This window comes from Megalobrama amblycephala, linkage group LG4 (genome assembly GCF_018812025.1).
Source record: "Megalobrama amblycephala isolate DHTTF-2021 linkage group LG4, ASM1881202v1, whole genome shotgun sequence".
Classification (NCBI taxonomy): domain Eukaryota; kingdom Metazoa; phylum Chordata; class Actinopteri; order Cypriniformes; family Xenocyprididae; genus Megalobrama; species Megalobrama amblycephala.
In genome coordinates, this window is record NC_063047.1 from 20,348,801 (window position 1) to 20,371,515 (window position 22,715).

General features: G+C 37.7%; 2 protein-coding genes across 2 annotated transcripts in view; both read left to right on the top strand.

The window, feature by feature from the left end:
- Positions 1-14,081, top strand: part of cfap299 (cilia and flagella associated protein 299) — a 58,632-nt gene extending 44,551 nt beyond the window's left edge. Inside the window, exons 4-6 of the mRNA XM_048188189.1 lie at positions 1,143-1,285; positions 10,898-11,027; positions 13,875-14,081. Of these exons, the coding sequence (XP_048044146.1) occupies positions 1,143-1,285; positions 10,898-11,027; positions 13,875-14,003 (402 nt within the window). The 3' untranslated portion in view covers positions 14,004-14,081. The remainder of the gene's footprint in view (positions 1-1,142; positions 1,286-10,897; positions 11,028-13,874) is intronic.
- Positions 14,082-14,649: 568 nt separating this feature from the next.
- On the top strand, positions 14,650-22,672 carry bmp3 (bone morphogenetic protein 3). Its single transcript, XM_048188188.1, has 3 exons — positions 14,650-16,837; positions 18,518-19,416; positions 20,773-22,672. The coding sequence occupies exons 1-3, from the start codon at positions 16,570-16,572 to the stop codon at positions 20,962-20,964; spliced, it is 1,359 nt and encodes a 452-aa protein (XP_048044145.1). The 5' UTR covers positions 14,650-16,569; the 3' UTR covers positions 20,965-22,672.
- Positions 22,673-22,715: the final 43 nt, after the last annotated feature.

A 22,715-nucleotide genomic window follows, 5' to 3' on the forward strand; every position in this document is an offset into this window, starting at 1 on the left:
AGTCAAGTAGCACAACTAATTAACATTTCTGAAGGATTATGTGACACTGAAGATGGCATTGTATATTATTTTATCTAAATAAATTAAACAGTAAAAACTATAATAATTTTTTTTTTTTTATTCAAACCAAACTGATTTTTTTTTTTAAATATCAATATCAATAACTAAGATGGTACCAATATATTGTGTACCCTTATTAATATTGGAAGAATATCGGAAGGATGCACAAATTCTACAATTTCCACCCCTTTTTAGTTCATTCGTAACTGAAATAGTTTTTAAGTAATGTTTGCTTATAAGTGGCTGTTCCTATATCAGATACAGTAACAGAGGAAACTTGTTGAAGGTACAGCACCTGTTCTGTTAAACTACAGGAAACTGTTGGAAACAGATCTGTTTTATCACTTGGCTTGTGGACTTATGAGGGCGAGAAGAAACCTTTCTGCCATTGTATTACTGTGGGATAGAGGGTTTTGATTCCTCTTCTGCAATGATGATCTCCAATCCTTTTTCTGCCCACTGTAATTCCTCGCCCTGCCTGATGATTTCTTTTCAAGATTGACGGGGGAGCGCAAAAGCCACAGATAAGGTAGCTGGATCAGCCCCTGGCCAGCTGTGAACCCGATAGCATCTGTTTAAAACATCTAAAGGAAGACCGTTCCTTTTCAAGTCTGCACTGCTAGTTATCTCACTTTTATCCTGCACATGTAAGGAAAATCCACAGATGGCCAGGGATCTGATAGAAGTGCAAATGTGATATCAATGACTATGCTATCAAAAAAAGGATGATTTCACAAAAGAAGTGTGACTCTTTCTCTCGCTGTATTGTAGAGGTAAACAGGCAAGCCAAAACAAAGATCCTCTTCACTGCAGATGTGGTTGCAAGTTATTCTTTCATCATTACCATCCAGACAAAACAACTGCTGACTGAACTGTGCAGTGTTTCCGAAATGCACACCACCAATCCTTTTTTAATTAAAAAAAAAATCATGGTATGGACTTTACACAATTTTATTAACGGTGTATTTGTAACAGAATCTTCCCTATTGCAATGATTTATATCTCTCCTTTGCCTAGTTTCTTAGGATAGCATATTGCACTCCAGATTATTTATACAGTATGTCCTCCTGTTTTTCTTGCAGTCCATCATTTTCATAAGGGACCGAAATTCTCGTGGACAGGAAATATCTGGGTATATAGACTACTCCCACCGACTCAAATTCGAAGACTTTGAACCATATTTTAGCGGAAAGGAAAGGTTTTTGCCAAAAACAACTGACTTAAGGTAAGCCTACTTATATTATGACCCATCCATGATGATTTCCGGAGACTATTTTTTTAATAGATGTGCTACTGAACATCTCAAAGGTTAGATTTTCTCAGATTTATGTGCATGAAAGCAGTATCCATCTGATCCCTGAATCATTTGTCTTTGTGAAAAGGATATCCACTCCAAAAAAATTATATGCACAAAATATCATGAAAACCAAAAAAAGACTTCCTCGTCAAAATTTAGGAAGAGCAGGCATCTTTTTGTCCTGACCAGTGCATTAAAGGTGAAGTGTGTATGTACATTACGAATATTGTCTTTTTCATCCTCTGATATTAATATTATATTAATATGGTGATCCTCTGTAAAAGTTATAAAGTCATAACCATCCAAAAAGAAAGTCTATGTCACTGATCTTCACAGAGGTTTCCTTTAAGAGCACTTAACTGGCTAAGATTTATTCAAGATAAATAAATACCTCCCTGGGAAATCTATTTTAGTTTGTGGTCTTTAACAAGTTAGTTTGTGATAGTTAACAAGAAGGCAATAAAATGGTAAAAAAATGAGAGTAAAATAATAAAAAAATATTATAAAAAATATATGTATTTTAAATAAATATTCAAACTTTCTGTTCGTTAAAGAAACAGAAACACTATATTGTGGTTTCTACACTTCAATGAACAGCACAACCATTTTCAACATTCATAATAATAAGAAATGTTTCTTGAGCACCAAAACCTAATTTAAGCAGTGCTAACTATAACCTAATGCTAACTACTACTATGGTTGCCTTATATACACAATTTTCACGCTTTTACTAAATAATACATAACATTACAAAAAACTCTTGTCTCATTCCATTACATAGACTTGATTATTAAGAACAAGTGTTAAAACAAATGTCAATAAATACAATAATTAGGATGGGTCTGTGTAACTCTTCACAATTCAGTTTTCAGATACTGTGCAAATGCAAAAATAAAAAAATGAAATCAAACGTTAATTTTTAATTTTTTCGGGTTCCCTATCTGTCAGTTACTATGACATTATGTCGACTGACAAATGGGGTCTCACTTATGAGCCCAATCAGTGCTGTCTCACATGTCTGGGCCATGAGCATTCTGAAACGGCTTTCGTGGATGGTTCATGTTATCATTGCGAGAGCATGACCATGTCGACATTGTGGTCACAACTCTTCTTCTTCATAAAGGCTGTTACCCAGCCCACTGCCTCTGCACAAAGCAGAGCTGCGAATCTGGGGGACACTTTGGGGGACCTGAGGGTTACAGTGAGAGCGTTTCCGCTGAGCCAGTCCCCACGGACATCACACTCCTCTAGCGTGTCATGTGTCATCAAGCTGCCAGATGATGAAGCAGGTCCTTCTCATGGAGGACCCAGCGTGTCATTCTGCATTCCAGGTGAGGATCAGATGTTGATTGCTGCATCGGAGAGTGGGCTGTTGTCATCTGGAGAGGAAGATGAAGCTGAGCTTCCCCACTGTGGTGGTTGCTCATGCTGAATCAGATTCTGAGTTGATGGCCATGCTTGCCCAGGCCTCCACAGGCATCGGACTTGAGTGGAACCCTCCACCTTGTCCTGAGCACTTGCGGTTGGATGATTAATCGGTGCAGCACATGGTTCACAGTGGCATCCCGCCCCAGTGCCTTTCCTCCTGGAAGTGCACAAAGTCATGGAAGGCACCTTTTACTGCCCAAAGATGCTTTGCAGTCTCCTACACTCGCACTACCCTCAATGGTGGGGATGCCAGGGGGTATGTGGAGATTCCTCAGGTGGAGCGTGCAATTGTAAGATGACGGCAGCCCTGGCTGCTAAGGCTTACAGTACCGCTGGACAGGCCGTCTCCACCCTGTATGTGATGGCCATCCTGCAAGTTCATCTGGCCAAAGCACTAAAAGAACTGCACAAGAGTAGTTTGAAGCTGGGGTTGATGCAGGAACTGCGCACAACGATTGACGAAAGTCACAGCACCGGCCCTCGACCAGACGATGTCCACCTTGGTAGTCCAGGAAAGTCGTCTCTGATTATAACTTGCAGAGATGCAGGATGCCGACAAAGTGCGCTTACTTTTTCCAACTGCCCACTCTTTTACTCCCTGATTGAGGCACCCCTTGGCATGGATGCTTTGGCACACCTGGCCCTCAGGTACATGGAAGAGTCTTGATGGTTGCGCTAACGCTCATTTCCATCAAGAGGGTGGGGGATCTGCAGGCATTTTCGGTCAGTGAGTCATGCCTTGAGTTCAGGCCTGCCTTTTTTTCACATGATCCTGTCTCCTAGCAGAGTTTGGCTCACTGGATAGTGGATGTCATCACCTTGGCATATCAATTCCAAGCCGTGCCGTGCCCCCTCGGAATGAGGGCTCACTCCACTCAGAGTGTTGCCTTCTCCTGTGTGTTGGCGTCCGGAGCCTCTTTGGCACACAGCTACAGAGCTGCGAGAGATTCTACAATCTCTGGGTGGAGCCGGTTTCTTCCCATGTGTTGAGTACAAACAGGTAATGTGCTGGAAGGCTGCCTCTGTGTCTCACTTGCAGCACCAGTCCCCTCTATGGGGGAATACAAGAACCTTCTTTACTCTCCAGGTGAGTTCCCCACTTAGTGAACTCGTATTGAGTTTCCTCCGAGCATCCTTCAGCATTCAGACACGTCTGAGGTGTCCGACGCCAGGCCCAGTACTCCAGATGCATGCCCGGTCGGTCAGCCCTGGTACTGGGCTAGATGCCCCATATGTTGTGATTCCCTCTTGGTAATCCCATATATGTATTCTTCCACCGAATGGTTTCCATGTTGGTAAACCCATGTATTTCCCTGGGCAGATTCTGCTCTTCCCCGTCTCTGTATCTTTAGTAGTTCCATCAATGTCTTGGCAGTACCTACCGCAGAGATCTTTCCATATATAGCACTGCCAAATGGGTCAGTCCATATGACTCGTCTCAGCTCTTCAGCATAAACCTGAATGAGTGGATGCATGCCACCATCTTATATACTTATATTAGCATGCAAATTCCACTCACCAATTCCATTGGCCATTTTTTTGAAACTCAGAGGTGATTAGGGCTCCCAAGTGTGACCCCATTTGTCAGTTGACATAACGTCTCCATTCCCTCCATCAGGGAATGAGGGTTACATCAGTAACGTTACTTGATCAATGCCATTTTCAATTCTTTTTTCAATTTTACTTTTGCTAAATTCTAAAATTCAGAAAATTGAAAAAAATGATAGATAATGGCAATTATACATTGATGATGTAACTGGAAAAAATGAAAAATTAACCTTTGGTTTATTTTTTTTAATTTTTGCTTTTGCACTGTATAGTCTAAAAATTGTGAAGCATTACACAGACCAGGTCATATAAAACTCACTTATACACATTTTCATAAATAACAAAAATGACCCCATCAGGTGTGCATTCCTGTGAATGCCTTGACCTCTCTGCTAAAACAGGAAATATGAACCCCAAATAAATATTATTAAAATACTGTGATGAAAGTCTGCAGTCTGTGTTAAAGGGGGGGTGTAATGCTATTTCATGCATTCTGACTTATTTACACTGTTACAAGAGTTGCATTCTCATGCTAAACATGGCCAAAGTTTCAAAACACGAGTTGGACATATTTCTGTGCCAAATATACAACTTCCAGTTGTGGACGTTTCGCCGAATTTTTTTAGAGTATGGCCTGTATGATGTCATAAAAGGGCAGAATTCCTTGTATAGGCACTTCTCTCTGATAAGCGTGCACACACAAATCACCCAGAGCAAGAGGAAGACTACACCCATCATTGCGTTTCGTTCGGGAAACGGAAGCCAAGAGATTTTTCAACAGTGGCTGTGTCCCTTTGTTCAGGGATTGCACCCTTTGAAGGCTGCATACATCATCGAGGCAGTCTCATTTAAGATCATTAACCATTAGATTGCAAAGTAAGAAAGAAATTACAGTATTTTACACCTCACAATGAATATCAGTCAATTTTATTACGGTTACTTTTCTTATGACATCCTTGATGACGTATTTAGCCTTCAAATGTGACCTCCGGAGGACGCAGCCTCCGAAATGAGATGCAACTCCTGTCACCAAAGGAGTGTGTTTTTGGTTGTGAGGGAAAGATTACCTTTTTCAGCTTCCCAAATAACCCTGCGTTAAGGGAACAGTGGATGAAGTTTGTTTTTCCGGGGCAGCAACGGAGTTGTGCACATATGTTTGTTTGTTCCCGGGATTTCGGTGATGAATATTTTGTAAACAATAATATTTTCATAAAGTCGCAGGTGGTGAGTAAAGCTGCATCAGATGTCTGTGTTTTGTTGGCAGTCGGTGCGCAAGTGCATAAAATGTAATCAACACAAAGTTTTTTGTTTCTTTTTTATTTATAATGATGTCACAGCTTGCAGATGATCTCTACGCAAAAGCTGCGCGCGCTTATGACTATTTAGCTCTGCCCACGGCACTGACGGCAGACACGCCTCCAGGAGCTCGGCTTTTTTCGGAAAGACTCGGTACAGCATATCTATCTTTTATAAATATGATAAAACTAAAGATTTTTCGGAGATATGAAGGATGCAATATTACTCTATATGTACTCAAGATTACAAACATGAGATTGGCAGAAACTGTGTGTGATACCCCCCTTTAAATAGGATTTTAAATAAATGGGATTTTAAGACATCTAAAGCATGTTTGTGTTTGTATATCCACATCCTAACTGCCACAGCACATTATCTAATCAAAGTGAGTAAAGGAAGTACACTAAAGCATAAGCATTCTCATTTCCTGTGTACTCTCAGCCCCATCTCTCTTTCACTCCCTATTTCTCTTTTAGTCCCTTTTTTCTCTCTCTGTGTTCTCTCTTTCTTCCACCATCCTTCTCACGGGAACAATAACAGGCAGTGCTTGTGGTTGCCACTAAGATGGAGCAGATGCTGTGTTCTTCTCGTACAGATGCATGAATCCACACTACAGCTGACAGACTTTGACTGCCTCACCACAAAAATAAAGTGTACAAAAGTCATGGCCACCAGCTGAGGACAATCACATTCAATTTAGAGAATTTTAAAAAGGGCTGACAAAAGTGAAATTAACTTTAATAATAACTAAAATTTCGTTCTCTTTGTAGTGAGACTTTTTTAAATTTCTAGACAAATCTTTAGTAATATAGAAAGAAAGTCCAAGACATTGAATTTAGGTCTTAGAAAACATTGTTTCTGATTTATTAATAATAATAAAAATAACAATATGACCAGAATGCAATTACATAAATACATAGAATTCCTAAATGTTTTAAAATGGTGTCATAATGATTGTATTTCCTATCTGTGCATCTGTTCATGTATATTCTGTGACAGACAGACAGACAGACAGACAGACAGATAGATATGCTGCTTTCTTTGGTTATATTGACTCAGAGCAGCACATTTAAAGATTTCTCACTAATTCTAGTTTACAAACTGGACTATTCGCTTTCTCGTTGATCCATAGAGTTACAGCTTTTATTGATCCATAAAGTTACAGCTTTTAAAACATTTTCAAAACACTCCATCAGGCTTTAGTTTGGTAACCATAGAGCAGTGCTGTACACAAACATCCTTTTCTCTCTCAGTGTTTTATAGTGTAATGGTAAAGACACAGACCTGTTATTAACAGAACGATAATTGTTTCCACAAAGTCCAGGTTTTTCACACGTTGCTAAGTTATTGTGGGTGGGGTGCCAGCTGCACTATGAATATTAAGCATTTCGTGTTACCTGGTGAAAAGTCTGTGGGGACAATATGGGACTAAAATTGCCAAAGAACATGTCCAAATGACACGTGTTGCCACACTCATGCGTTTTTAATCACAAAACAAATAGACCAAATGCTCAGAGAGCCCAGCCGGTCTTCCCGCTTCCTGTGACTCGAAAATTTAAAGGCTCTGGAGCATTTTTCTGCCCATCTTTTCATGTTCTCTGTTAAAATATCTCACATCTGTCCTGTTTCTTTGACCAAAAGTAAGTGGTTTACCATTGCATAAAAGTGGTCAACCCAAAAATGCTAATTGCTATATGGCGTTTCAGTATAAATAGACACAGAAAATGCTGTCAAACCTTATTTTAAAAAGGAGGAAGTGAATATGCATCCTTGATTCTAAGTCCCTCACAAAGTTTTATATTTTGTATATGTTACAAACCATATGAAGAGAAGAAAAGTGAAAACTTAACATTTTTTTGTGAAGAGAAATCCATGTAGGACTACAAAGTTTGATCCAAAAGGCAAACAGAATAAGGGCTAAACTTGTCATTTCATGCATCACTGTATTTCTCCACAGAATCTGTCTCTTTGTGTGGGTCTGCCATGTTTACCGTGACGGCAGTCACTCCAATGGCAACCGAAGGATGTCTTTCCTGTGATGCAAAATGGCAAGCAGAGACCCAGCAAGGATGTTTGATTCAGACCATTACAATTTATTTACATCTTATTAGCCAGTCTTTTCATTTCAGGCACAATTTTGTTTGCTTTGGTGACCAGCACCATGGTTTCTGGTCACCTTGACAGGAAATGGCGGTCAGGGAAGTTTGAGGTGTCTTTCCATCATGCGTTCTCTCTCTTACACTCAGAGCCATATATAATAAATTATTATAAACTGGAGATATTCCAAAATGGTACAGCCATAGGATGGGACTGTAAAAATGGACTTCAATCATGTCCTTTTTTTATATATATATTTGCTCACATTGGGTGTGTAAAGAATCGCTGATCCAGAGCAAGCGCTGCAGGGATACTGGCAACTCTCTTCCTGTGTTTTTAAACTCTATAAATACTTAACACCACAATGGCATTAATCCCTGATTGTCAGAGTTATCCTTAATTTAGTTGATAATCCCAGAATATAATATTTTTACAAATGTCATGCAAATATCCAAGTGTCTTTATACTGAACTAGTGACTCCTGCTGAACCAAATCCTCCCTAGCTTAAAATCAATCAAAGGATCATATCTCAAAGTTTGTTTGTGTGTATATATATATATATATATATATATATATATATATATATATATATATATATATATATATATATATATATATATATATATACACAGATGCTGTTTATAAGAAGTTCTGGACCATTAAGTAGATCGCAGCAATACAAAATGTATAGAGCGCTGGCTGACGTCCACAGTGTTATCACAACGGAGAATAAAATGCTCTTGCATCCATGTGCCTCTCCCTCGGATTTATAAAGAGCCTCTCCCCAAAGTCCAGCTTTGTTCTTGGACCACAAACTACTGCTTGGGAAAAGCTGAGGTCCATTGGAGCAACCCTCACTGCCTTAGAGTGTGACATTTTGACTTATTTTCTGCAAAAGCAGCTGTCTCCCAGCAGTTGAGCTTGTGATGAGAAGCACTAACACAGGCCAGACAGTCTCTTTTTTCATTATTGCTCATTGCGTGCATTAATTACATTTAGACTTATTCTCACTGCCATTTTGAATGGCCTGCTGGTTCTCAATCTTTAGATTGATCAGTGTAGACACAGGAATTTTTTGTTGCTGTGAGAAAGATTTCCTTTAGCCTGGAATGTCTTAAGTGTGAATGAAGATTTTTGAAGCTGGGTATCTATTCTTGAACATATTCAAATAAATGTCCCAGAGTCTCTGGATTCAGTTAGAGGGAAAATGATACGTCAGTGAAATGTCTGTCTAACAAGCATGCCAAAGCCTAAAATAGTAAAATGGCTACCTTTCAAAGTAACAAACTTTTTCACATGGAAAATTGTAGAAAAACTAAAAAAGGTACTTTTCTCCCAGAACATTATCTGTTAAGTTTAAGGACATTTCCTTTAGCCCTAGAACGCAGTGCAATGTGTAATTCAAACTATGGTTAAAACACCTGTGAAAAAATATCTTCAGAAAAATCCTTCATATTAACACAGTACATTGTGCTTTCCCGCGAATGTATTTGCCCAAGCAAAGAAACTGACAAAATTGTTAATTTATTTATGTATGTATATATATATATATATATATATATATATATATATATATATATATATATATATATATATATATATATATATATATATATATATACAGTACAGTCCAAAAGTTTGGAACCACTAAGATTTTTAGTGTTTTTAAAAGAAGTTTCGTCTGCTCACCAAGGCTACATTTATTTAATTAAAAATACAGTAAAAAACAGTAATATTGTGAAATATTATTACAATTTAAAATAACTGTGTACTATTTAAATATATTTGACAAAGTAATTTATTCCTGTAATGCAAAGCTGAATTTTCAGCATCGTTACTCCAGTCTTCAGTGTCACATGATCCTTCAGAAATCATTCTAATATGCTGATTTGCTGCTCAATAAACATTTATGATTATTTTCAATGTTGAAAACAGTTGTGTACTTTTTTTTTCAGGATTCCTTGATGAATAGAAAGTTCAAAAGAACAGCATTTATCTGAAATACAAAGCTTCTGTAGCATTATACACTACCGTTCAAAAGTTTGGGGTCAGTAAGAATTTTTATTTTTATTTTTTTTAAAAGAAATTAAAGAAATGAATACTTTTATTCAGCAGGGATGCATTAAATCAATCAAAAGTGGCAGTAAAGACATTTATAATGTTACAAAAGATTAGATTTCAGATAAACACTGTTCTTTTGAACTTTCTATTCATCAAATAATCCTGAAAAAAAATATTGTACACAAATATTTTGTACAATTGTACACATTAAATGTTTCTTGAGCAGCAGATCAGCATATTAGAATGATTTCTGAAGGATCATGTGACACTGAAGACTGGAGTAATGATGCTGAAAATTCAGCTTTGCCATCACAGGAATAAATTACTTTGTGAAATATATTCAAATAGAAAACAGTTATTTTAAATTGTAATAATATTTCACAATATTACTGTTTTTTACTGTATTTTTAATTAAATAAATGTAGCCTTGGTGAGCAGACGAAACTTCTTTTAAAAACATTAAAAATCTTAGTGGTTCCAAACTTTTGGACTGTACTGTGTATATATATATATATAATATAAATTAACAATTTTGTCAGTTTCTTTGCTTGGGCAAATACATCAGATTTGTGGTTAATACATTTAATAGTTAGTTGAACTTTCCTCTTAGAGTTATTAGAAGGCATTGTGTTTTGATTCTTTTTTTATTTTTTTTATTGAAGACGTTCTGCAGCCAGACTGCTTTCAGTCATTTGACATTTTTAGAAAGATGTAAAAAGATCTTCTGAATTACATGCATAGAGGTAAATGTAAAGCATCTCTAAATGTGATTCTAAATATCAAGAGTGTGATTGTTCTCCTGTCTTTCACTTGCATCAATAAGTAGAACAAGAATAAAGAAACAAAATGAATGCCATTGGAAAACTGCCTCTTTACAAGATTGCTTATAACTTAACACCTGGCTTTCTAAGTGCATGTTTTATCAAACTGGAAACATGTTTCATTTTATCTTCTTATAAATAGCACACGAGACATCCTGACATTTTGTCAGGTGAACTTTCTTTTTACTTTGTAGTTTATATTCTTCACTATATTACTTCCCTATATATAAGTCATGCATTTTGATATCTCTAAACTATTCTAAACATATTAACCCTAACTTTTTTCAGCTTCTACAACTGGGGAACGCAGGTGGCCAAACATAATGCCAGCTCAAACTATGAAGTAATCACAGAAAATCCAAGCGGTCTGCTCTTTCAGTTCAAGAAAGATCTGAAAATCTTGAATGTTGACCCAGAGGTGAGCATGTTTGGTATGAGCAGAACTTGTGATACATTGGTAAACAGAGAGTGCTGATCTTCTCAGTCATCTTTTAGCTCTCATTTAACATCCATAAGTAAAAAAAAAAAAAAAACACCTGGGGCCGTATTCACAAAACATATTAAGGATAAAAGTAGCTCCTAACTTGCCAATTTAGGAGAAACTCTTAAAAATAATGGGCATGTCAGTCCTAAATTTTTGCTCTAAGAGTATTTCACAAAGCATTTTAGCTCTAAAGCTTGCTCCTAAACCTGTGAAAAGTTTGGAGTAGTCAAGTGACTCCTAAGTCACTAAGACCAAATCACAAACAATCCTAAAATGGCTGTTCCTGGCAATAAAGTGATATCTTCATAAATGCAATAAATATTTTGACATATAGATTTTAATCTGCTATGACATAAAGGTTCATTTATGTACAGGCAAAGTGTATTGAATGAAGAATAAAACATTACGGTCAAGTTAATATCCTATCGCCTGCGCTGATAGCCTTGTGGGCAGCTCGGGTAACCTGAGTTTGAATTCCAGCTCGTTTCATGAACCTTTCTCTCTCCAACTTTGCTTCCTGTCCTTTTATAATAAATAGGCAAAAATAATAATGTCTGATTAAATGTGGCAGTTGCTTTCAAAAGTTCACACTTACAAATTATCAAATAGAGTAAAAGAGTAAAATAAGCATATTTGGTGTGCTGTCCAAAAAGAGGCTCCTCCGAGCTCTGAATTTTGCCCAAACCCAGAGTACTCCCTCGTATCATGGGAAAAGGGACCAGCCGAGAGTGAGGAGATGGGGTGGATACAGAAAACTGTCGAGGTAACTAGGTGAGTCGACTGTGTATGGCCTATATACTGTGTGTAGATAGACCATTTGAACGTGCTCCTCCCGAACTTTGTTTATAAAATATAATTTTTCACTCGAATTCTGCAACCTCTCGAGATGCAGACATGTAAGAGGCTGACAATTAGCAGAACATATAGTTGTTTAATTAGTGACATTTAGCCTACATTTTAAATGTTTTATTAGAATATGACATTTTTATTTTAAAACTTTTATTTGAATTTGGCAACACAATACCTCGTTCTACAATAATTCTATGATTAAATCACCGACAGAGACCCCTCCCCCATCAGCCAATCACTGTGGGCATAATTAGTAAGCGTGTTGACATCATCTATTCTATAGCAGCGAGGTCAACCCCACCCTTATTCTTAGCTTAAGACTTTTCTCTATTCCTTAGTAAATGTTTGTCTCAGCAGCTTTTAAGGTTTTAAGAGAAAACTCTTAGTGGTAAGATAAAAATGTTTTGTGAATACGGCCCCTGAACTATGTGAAACTGAGTATTTGTTCAATGAATAACTCAAGACTGAAGACTTAAGATTTAAACAGGAACATTGTATTGTCTCTGTACTATAGATGCCGTGTCTAATCAGTTGATCGTAAAGACAAATTTATAATCATGCACACATAAAAGCATAACAGCAATGTTCGAGAGTCATCCCATTTGAAAGTCTTTGTGAAACCCTTCTTTCGTGATATCCAATAGCCTCGGTGTGAAGTGGAGAGATTGTATTGTTGCACCTGGGTAGCAGTTTTGTTTCAATCTCTCGAAATATCCATCAGAGTTGGTTTGAATGAACCGCAAAATTCAGTCCTGGAACCTGTGCCACATTTTTTTTGCCTGTGTGCCCAGGAGCTATGAGTGCATGCTATTTTAGAAAAGAGGCAACGCTGCAGACCGGCCTCTTTGAACACAAACTCGCCCAGGCTGCCTCGTTGAGGGCGAGATGGCAGAGGCGAGTATTGCCTGTGGTCGAGCACACCCCAACCAGGCCGGCTATTAAAAACGAGGGGAGGCTAAGGAACCCAGACACTGAAACCGCCTGTGCACCCAGAATCCAACCTCAGGCCCCCACCAGGCATGACCTCATTGCCCATGTGGATGCATTCCTTCATACAAACTGTTGGAACCATGGCATATGAAACCCTAGATTTGATTTGTTTGTTTGTTTGTTTGTTTGTTTTATCGCCCTGTTAGATAGAGCCAGTGTTGTGAACATTTCAAAATTTTAAGCCCAAATTCTTCTTCTTTGGGTTGTGTTCGCTTCTGATGGAAATATGTTGGTTATCCCTCCATGTAGCAGTTGGTGGTTTAGTTTGATAACCAATCCTTATAAATCAAGAGCTAATGCTTTTCGTTTGCTTTATTTCATTTTCTGGGGAATGTTCAGCATATGTTTGCATTTATCCTGGCTCTAAACAAAATTGGTATGGTAGCCCAGACAAGTTTGATGTACAGTAAATACATAGAATGAACGTAAACCTAAATCTTCTGACACAGTTATTCGTTAATAATGGATCCCAGCTGGCTTAAGATCTTATTTATTCTCGGTGGAGGCACCCAATGAAGTCCATATTTTAAAGTCACACCCAAACTGATGTTTAAACATCAAATCACACTTATTCTGCAAGGTTTTTTTTTTCTTCTCAACTGTAGTAATATAAATAGAAATTTAAGTAGCATTTTAAATAGAAATTCTATGCTGTGCGGTCTTTTGAAAATATATATAAAGTATATATTAATTAAATAGGTAACACAATGTCTGTAAAAGATCAGTATGGAAATACTAATTAGTGCAGTGAATAATGTTTTCTCAGATATAACTGGCAAGATTTAGTCCTCCAAGTAGTTTGACATTCATTTAAACTTACTATGGAAGATCCAGTTGTGGTGTTCTGTGCTCTACTAAAGTAGATTTGAACTGACGTAGCAAAAACTATTCAATAAATAAAATATCGGTTTAATCCTATTTGCTATTTCTTTAACCCAACAGGCAATACCTGGTGATAGCTTCATCCGAATTCCTGTCCAATCTGACCTATATGTGCATGTTGTCATTTATGACCATGTCACCAGAAAAGACGAGGACAGCGCCAGAACAGCACAACGTCTGGATGTATAGAATGCGTTTTTTTTGCTATATTGATACATTGACTGATTCATTTTATAAAATATTGAATAAAATAAGTCAATGTACTGATTTCATTGGTGTCGTGTTATTTTTATTTCTATTAACCACTGTTGCCATTATTGTCTGCAGTCACACGTTTGAGGCACTGAGAGAATCTCTTTCAGAGAATGTCTGACGCTGCAGTCACTTACTTGGGAACCTGAGCTTTGTATTGTGCTCTTATCTAAAACAACTCCTCTGTTTGTCTGCACAAATCAAAGATAAAGCCCTTCAGAAACATGAGGGTTCTTTCATGTCCCTACGGCTGTTTATAGCTTAATTTTGACTAAAAGCTGCCAAACACTCCATGAAATAGACAAGGACACCCAGTCCACATGATTTCAGATCCTAAGATAATGCAGAGAGTTCCGGCACATCGATATCCATCAGTCAATAATTCTGTCTTTGATCATTTACAAAAAGGAGTCAAAAAGATATTGCTAGGTTGGTGGCTCATGGTACTTGTTGATGCCATATATATATATATATGTATGTATGTATGTATGTATGTATGTATGTATGTATTTTACAAACACACACACACACACGTATATGTGTATATATGTGTGTGTGTGTGTGTGTGTGTGTGTGTGTGTGTGTGTGTGTGTGTGTGTACATACATACATACATACATACATACACCCCTACATAAAGTTTATGTTTAATCACCACCAGGATGAGGGCTCAAGAAGTGGGTGGTGATTCACCCACATTCATAACTGTTTAACTTAACCGGCCACAGTCCTTATTCATGTGGTAGAGTGGCAGTGTGATGAAACTGCCCACTTCAGTCCCTCACAAGCACAGCTCATTCATACACCTACAAATCAACATAGCAGATGTGCTTGTGAAAATCTGGGTTCTCATCCTAAAGCAGACTAAGAGAGTTTAGTGGGAAATAAAACATGATAAATATAGGTTATTGACAGCAGACCACATATTTTCTCACTATTCAGCAATTACATCTCGGACAGATCTGACAAAACCATATCTTGAAAATATAAGTCCACTGGCATCAGATGTCTGGGGTGGGAGTCAATCACTTCCTCCTCAATGATCCTGAAAGAGAGGCCGTGACAGAGGATATTGAAGCCGTGCACGCGGGTCTGGTGTGCGGAGGGGACGCGGTGCAGCATCCGGATCAGACTCTGCTGTGCAGGATGTGTCTGCTCATCGCCATTGAGCTCAGCTAAATGGGATAGAGAGCCTTTAATGCTCCCCATAAGCCATGTCATTCAGCGCGTCAACCCAGACACACAGCTTTGCTGAGAGACGTTTCACGGATCTCACTGTCGAGCTTTACAACACAGATCCACATGACTCATACAGTCGCTCAGAGACCGCTGAAAGTGTGAACGATGAAGACGTAAAAGTCTGTTGAGTTTGTTTCGATGCCCTAAACGTCCGTTTTAAGTCGATAAAGAAGGCTTTTTTTTCAAGTGTTTTCATATAACTTATTCTTTCTTTCTTTCTTTCTCTCTCATATACACGCGTAGACTTTCCCCTTCCATTCATTTTGTGAAGAATAGTAGGCTATCCGACTGTATCGGGGCTTATCAGCAATGAATCAGTTGATAAGGTTCACAAAACCGGTCTAAAAACTATTCGTTCTTGAGTCAGACTGAATGAATAAAAGTGATTCTCTAACCGAGTCGGTCAAGTCCGACTCGCAATTGTACCTGGTTAACAAGCGAATTAGCTAATCGATAACCGTCTTATGAACTAAACCTTGATTTGACCACGGGTGCAAAAAGTAGCCTACTAGGCTACTACTACTTCATCATCTGTATGCTATAGCAGAAATTAAATAAAAGATTCTGGATACAAGTTTAAGAACTGCGTTGTAGCTTTATAGTTTTATTAATGCGCATTTGAAACAAGAGGTAAGGTTTAATATAATTTATATATAATTTTATATAAATTAGCTTCTATTTAAAAACAAATGCATTGGCTACAATTAACACTCTTAAAATTAGTTGTAGGCTACATAATGCCTCGTGATGACGTAAAGAACAGAAGAATCTGTTTATTGAACCGGCTCTTTGAAATGAATCGTTCAAAAGAACCGATTCGCGGAAATCATTCGGACTTCCCAACACTGTCCGACTGCTCCCATAAGCCCTATATATTACTAGCGCAACAAGCTTTACCTTCAATGAACGCAGGGAAGAGGCGCGATTGGCTGAGAACAGCTTCGCTCACACACAAAACCGAGGATCAAGCCTGACCATCAGGACAACAGCAGATCAAACTCATACGGACATCCTCGTAGATTTTGCGCAAGGACTGTGATATCTGCTGCATGAACATCGATCTTTGGAAACGTGCATTTGGACTATTCTTTTTGAGCACACCAAAGTGACATCTTATTTAAATTTGCCCTTTATTTTTCTCGCTCTCTTTGCCTTATTTTGGTGGTCCATGTGATGCTCTCCCTCTCAAGAGACAAGAGTTTGGAAACGCATTCAGCACTGATATACTACACCTAAATCAGCTTCAGCAGTCTCGTACATCCAGCATGGATCGCTGTCAACGGCTGTTTATCCTCCTGTTGGGATGGGGTTATCTGTTCTGTGGATACTGTGCTGTGCTTAAAACACCCTTTATGGGTTTCTCAAAAGACGTGCCATTTGGACAAAAAGTGGAAGCGCAAGATAAGCAGCATGCAAAGAAAAGCGAGCAGGACACGCTGTCAGAACACATGCAGATGCTCTACGCCAAATACACCAGCGCGGGATTCCCTCTCAAAGATGGGAACACTGTCCGCAGCTTCAAAGGACATTTGGGTAGGTGTTCAATGTATTTCATAGTAACTGACGAAATACAGTACCTTTTCTCTTAAGTGAGTTTGTGTAGGTGTTTTGCGCTTGATATCCTAAAGGGATAGTTTACCCAAAAATAAAATCTCTCGTCATTTACTCGCCCTACTGTTTTTATAAACCTGTAGTCCTACCTGTATAACATGACTTTTCTGTCAAACACAAAAAGTGATGTTTAAATTCTCTTTAATTGCATCCTTTTCCCATAGCCTATAAGGTAACGATGACTGAGGCTGTCAGTCCTCAACTTATCCTGCTGCCACTCTAAAAAAAAAAAAAAAAAAAAATGGTGCTATATAGTACTAAAAGTGGTTCTTTGGCTCGTAATCCTAGGGGAACCAATTTAAGTGCTGTATAGCACCAAATCTTGGTGCTTCAGTGGTTCTTCAGCGGTTCTTCACTGGTTCTTTGGGATGACTGAGGTGCTATATAGCACCGCTACCATATACAGAACCTGTTAAGCCCCTGTATGGTTCTTCAGCGGTTCTTCAGTGGTTCTCTGGGGTGGTTAAGGTGCTATATAGCACCACTGCCATACAAAGAACCTGTAAAGCCCCTTAAAAGGTTCTTTATGAGCCAAAGAACCACTGTTGGTGCTGTTTAGCACCATTTTTGTTGAAGAAATAAAATGCGATATGGCACCTCTTATGGGTTCTACATAGCACCATTTGACAAAGGTGCTGTAGAGCACCTTTAAAGATATGGTGCTACATAGCACCAAAAGTGGTTCCCTCACCTTTTTTTTAATTATAAGTTTTCATTTTAGAGTGAACTGTCTCTTTAAGACAGCTTGCGTTGCTGGTTCACTTCAATTACACCTGTTGATTTCGATTTGTGTGAGACAGCATATCAAGATGAACAGCTCGTCGTTTAGCCTTTCATAAATCATTTTATATGTTAGGCTACTTTTAAGACTTTTAGATGTTATTAAAGGTACTTTTGCACTGGTGTTGCTCGTTGATTGTAAAACAAGCGAGCGTTCGACTCAGTATTTGCAAGTGGATTAAACGATTTCGATACTGATGTATTTAATTGAATTATCTTTTTTATGTTTGAAATGTCTTTGTTTAATACACTTTAATCGCTGGTATGACAATAACTCGCTCGTGTTGAGGAGTAGCTACGCCTCTTCGCTCACACTGACGCTCGGATGATAGTCTGCGCCAGTGTTGCCTGATTTCTCATCAAAACAAGCTCAAATTAAGCAATTTTGCCACACCAAAATCGTAATGTATTTTCATTACTACTTAGCAAAAATAAACTAGTTATCTAATTACCAGAATAAATCTCTTTCTTGCACATTTACGCATCACTAAAATGGTGAAGGCGCTGGGAAGAGCAGAAACACTGGAAGAAAGGGAAAAAATGCAGCGATTAATAATGACATTATTTAGAGTACAGCTTAGGTTTTTTTTAGAGGTTGTTCGTACACAGTTGGAAAAAATCCCCCCAAAAGCGCTACCTACATGTATATGCGACTGAAGGAAAAAAACAAAAACACCTCAGAGTTACTTCAAATGAGTGGACATACCGCCCTCTAGAGTTCAGATCCGGTCTTATTATGCTTGTCATTTGCCTACTGAAATGTTTAAGGTGAAGAGTGATGATAACGCTAGGCTTTTTTTAATTTGTGTTTTTTCCTGTTAGGGACCATAAATGATAAGCAGTTACAAATCTTCAACCTCACTTCCCTCACCAAGTCTGAGGATGTTCTCTCAGCAACACTGCACTACTACATTGGTGACCTGCAGAACAGCAGCCAGAGATGCCCAAGGCACAAGAGTTGTGCTCACCATAATCTCAGAAGACAAGGTCACATTCACCTTGATGTCTGGAGTTTCAGCTTTGTGGATAACACCACCAGAACAATCGGCCATTTTTCCATTAACATCTCCACAATGTACAGGGACTTCATATCATGGCAGTGGAAAGACATTACTCGTGTAGTCAACCAAGCCAAGCATCACGACCAGCTTCTCATAGGCATTGACATTGACTCAAAAGGACAGCAACCTTGGAAGAAACTCTTGTCAGATAGGTCTCCTTACATTCTGGTCTACGCCAACGACTCGGCTATCTCCGAACCCGAAAGTGTCGTGTCCACCTTGCAGAGACACAGAAGCAGACTGGTGCCTAATCTTCATATGCTCGAAATACATAATCGCAGTGCCTCCTCGCAACATCGGACCAGACGGTCCGCCAACATCCTGCTGCCGCTACAAAACAATGAGCTTCCAGGCCCCGAGTACCCTTATGAGATACCTACGTGGGATGAGACCAGTCCGTATGATCCAATGGAGAGCAAACCAGTCAAGCGCCCTCGCAAGAAGCCTCGCAAGAATCCACGGCACAAGAACCCTCTTCTGCAGTTTGATGAGCAGACCATTAAGAAAGCACGTAAGAAGCAATGGAACGAGCCGAGGAACTGCGCTCGCAGATATTTAAAGGTTGATTTCGCAGATATCGGCTGGAGCGAGTGGATTATCTCCCCCAAGTCTTTTGATGCGTACTACTGCTCGGGGTCATGTCAGTTCCCCATGCCAAAGGTATGTATTTATGTGTGATTACAAAAAAACAGTTCAGCTTAGTGAATTGAGATTTTTGTGAGATTTAGTGAGGTTTTTGTAGTTTTGTTTTTTAATTTAGCAAAAAGTCTAGATGAGTTTTGAAAGGAAGCATTTAGTTGTGCACTCTGATATGTTGTGATACAATTGACTCCAGAAGCATATAACCAGAGCAGTGGGAAAAGGGACTGATACAGGCATGGAGAGAAGTGAAATATAAGCACCACCTAGTGGAAGAAAAAAGCTGTAAATCATTGTGGGCAGTACAGAAGTTCATTCATGCATGTCATAAACTTGCCTATTTCCATTTAGAAATTGCCATCAATGGTTTTCCCTTCTTAAGAGACATAAGGTCTAATTTACTTCAGTTTAACTACAGTTTTATGTTTCTGTAGTGAAGTTTATCATAGAAAACCCAGACCCAATTGGTTCACATTCTAAATTGTATGTGGCTGAATTCCTTACCATCCCTCCAGATAAAACAAATAAATAAATTTGATAATCATTTATGTTAGATATTAAACTTTTTTTATTTATCTGTCTATATCTGTCTATAGATTACCATTGCCTAACAGTCACTTAATCTTTAAAAACATGAATCATTTAATAAGACTGTATATTGTAATTCATAAATTCATTTGTAGCATTTAAAATGATTGATTTTAGTTTTTTAGTGTTTTAGTCTTTAGATATTAAGATGTTTTACCATCTGAATAAATTATTTATTTTTAATTATATATTGTTAATTAAATTATATTATAATTAATGATATATTGTTTATCCATTATAGGTGGATTACCAGTGTTTTTACTATTATTCATATACTATTATACTATTTATTAATATTTTGAATGAACTTATTTTTATATTTTCAGTTTTCATTAAGTTTTAGTAATTTTATGTGATTTTGGCATTTTCATTAGTTTTTGTTTTCCCTGACAGCAACATAGTGTCGGCCCAGATCCGGCCCACATCTGATCCGCGTGTAATCCACATGTACCAAATGTGGGCCGGATCTGGGCCACGCTATGTTGCTGTCTGGGTTATTACAAAATTATTTATTGTTTATTTTTAAGTTTTTGATCAAATATTTACATTAGTGAATAGATTTTTAATAGTTTCCATTTTAGTTAACAATAGCAACACTGTGCATCTCTACAGAAAATAGCCGTCCCATGTCAGGCTTTTCTTTGCTCTTTGAATGATTGTAAAAAGTGAGAGCATGAGCGAGTTCCCTTTCACTGACATTGGAATGCAGATGGATTAGCATGAAACCATACACAATGCATTTCAAACTTTAGCTGTAATAGGTTCTGACCTCTTTTTACCCTTTTACAGTCATTGAAACCTTCAAACCACGCCACCATCCAGAGCATTGTGCGGGCGGTCGGGGTGGTCCCGGGCATCCCAGAGCCCTGCTGTGTACCCGAGAAGATGTCTTCCCTCAGCATCCTCTTCTTCGATGAAGACAAGAACGTGGTCCTTAAAGTCTACCCCAATATGACAGTGGACTCCTGTGCCTGTCGGTAAATGCTTTGGTCTTTTCCACCAGCCTCCTTCCCCTAAACTGATTCCCAATTTTTGCACTGGAAGAAAGACTGAAGATGTTCATTTCATAACCCTTGAAGAACTATCTACAGCTTTAAGGATTGTGAAGAGCAAAGTGCTTTTCCAGAAGGAATTCCTTCCTGTTAGCAGGAGGCGTCATGCATCAGTTGAGATATGAACATATGAAGAGACTCTCTGTCTGTGTTTGACCAGAATGTTCTCATGTTTCTATAACCTCAGCAGTTAAGCATACAGGGCAGGGGACAAACATTTGCTGTCATCCATCATGTTTCTGTACAGTTTGTATAATCTGTCATTATTATAGCTATATTTTTGCTACAGAGGCATTGATTGACTCTCAATGTTCATATTCTATGGCTGCTATAAAGTGGACTTTTGGGGGGGAAAAAAGAAAAGGAATCTCTTTTTGTTACATTTGTCAAAAAAAAAAAAAATAATTATATTAAAATTATTACCTATATAAGTTACTTACTGTTCATATTCAGTTTTTCACATTAAGCTTAAAACTGTTTAATTTCTGGGTGACTCTGTTTTGAATGTCTTCGATCTTCATAAAATGCATATATATATATATATATATTTATTTTCTCCAAAATGTGCATTGTTACAAGCCTACATGTAATAGTGCTACATCACATTTTGTAAACAATTTCTTTTATCATGCTTTTTTCAATATACTTGCATTTGTAAATATGTTCGATGATGTTTCCGTCTGACCTACTAATACAAGGTTGCATCCTCACATTTAGCTGAATTCATAATGTATATGCACGCATTCTGTTACGGTAATTTTTTTTCTGTCATTCCTCTGAAAACTAGTGTCAAGAAACTAGATGTTATTTTATGAGCAATTTTTCAAATATATTCAGTAAGGTGATTATGAAAATTGTATGTAGATTATTTAGCCTTTTATCTCTTTAACACAACAATGCCTATATAAAGTGCCTTACTACATTAAAAGGTTAATCATACATTAAATAAAATAAGAGTATTTATATTTCACAAAGATGAGTGTAACATGTAATGTCTTATTTTGGCAGAATATTTTGTCTATCAGTTTATTTGGATAAAATGTGATATTTTGTTCCAAAAATGTTTTTCTGTATACATTTTTGTACTGTTTTTACTTTGAAATTAGCATAGAACTAAAGCAATGACATATCACAAGCTGCATGTTCATAAATGGGATGTGTTCTAGTCTGATTTCCTTTTTTGTTTTGTTTTTTGACAGAGAAATGAACACATGTAAAAGTGGGCTATTATCTTAATATATAATACATACGTCAAGACACACTATGTAAAGCACTCCTTTAGCATTTGTGTAATATATTTTTTGGAAGGCTTCCACCACACTGTGTGTTTTGTAAATGTTATGCTGTAGGTGAAAGGATGTGCTTTGTATGATAAGCTTCATAAGAAATTATATTTGTATATGGAAATGACCTTTAAAAGCATTTATTTATTGTCGGTATGATGCCTTCTGTATTTTATTTTTGTGAAGCACAGAGGGGTTCATTAAATATTCATTGAGCTTTGCTGCTCAAAGGTTAGAAGGGGTGCAAAAGGAAGCAATCACATGACTCATGTCAAATGAGCGAGAATGCTTATTTTTGTAACATCATCCCTTTTGGCAGATTGTTCAAGGAAAACAATAAAGTTTTAAGAATTATGTAGCCATGTGTTTATTTGTCATGGGTTAAAGGACTCAGTAA

Coding starts and splice junctions, on each gene's coding strand:
- bmp3 (XM_048188188.1), top strand. CDS start 16,570: ATGGATCGCTGTCAACGGCTGTTTATCCTCCTGTTGGGATGGGGTTAT. Junction 16,838..18,517: donor CAGCTTCAAAGGACATTTGG/GTAGGTGTTCAA, acceptor TTTTCCTGTTAG/GGACCATAAATGATAAGCAG. Junction 19,417..20,772: donor GTCAGTTCCCCATGCCAAAG/GTATGTATTTAT, acceptor ACCCTTTTACAG/TCATTGAAACCTTCAAACCA.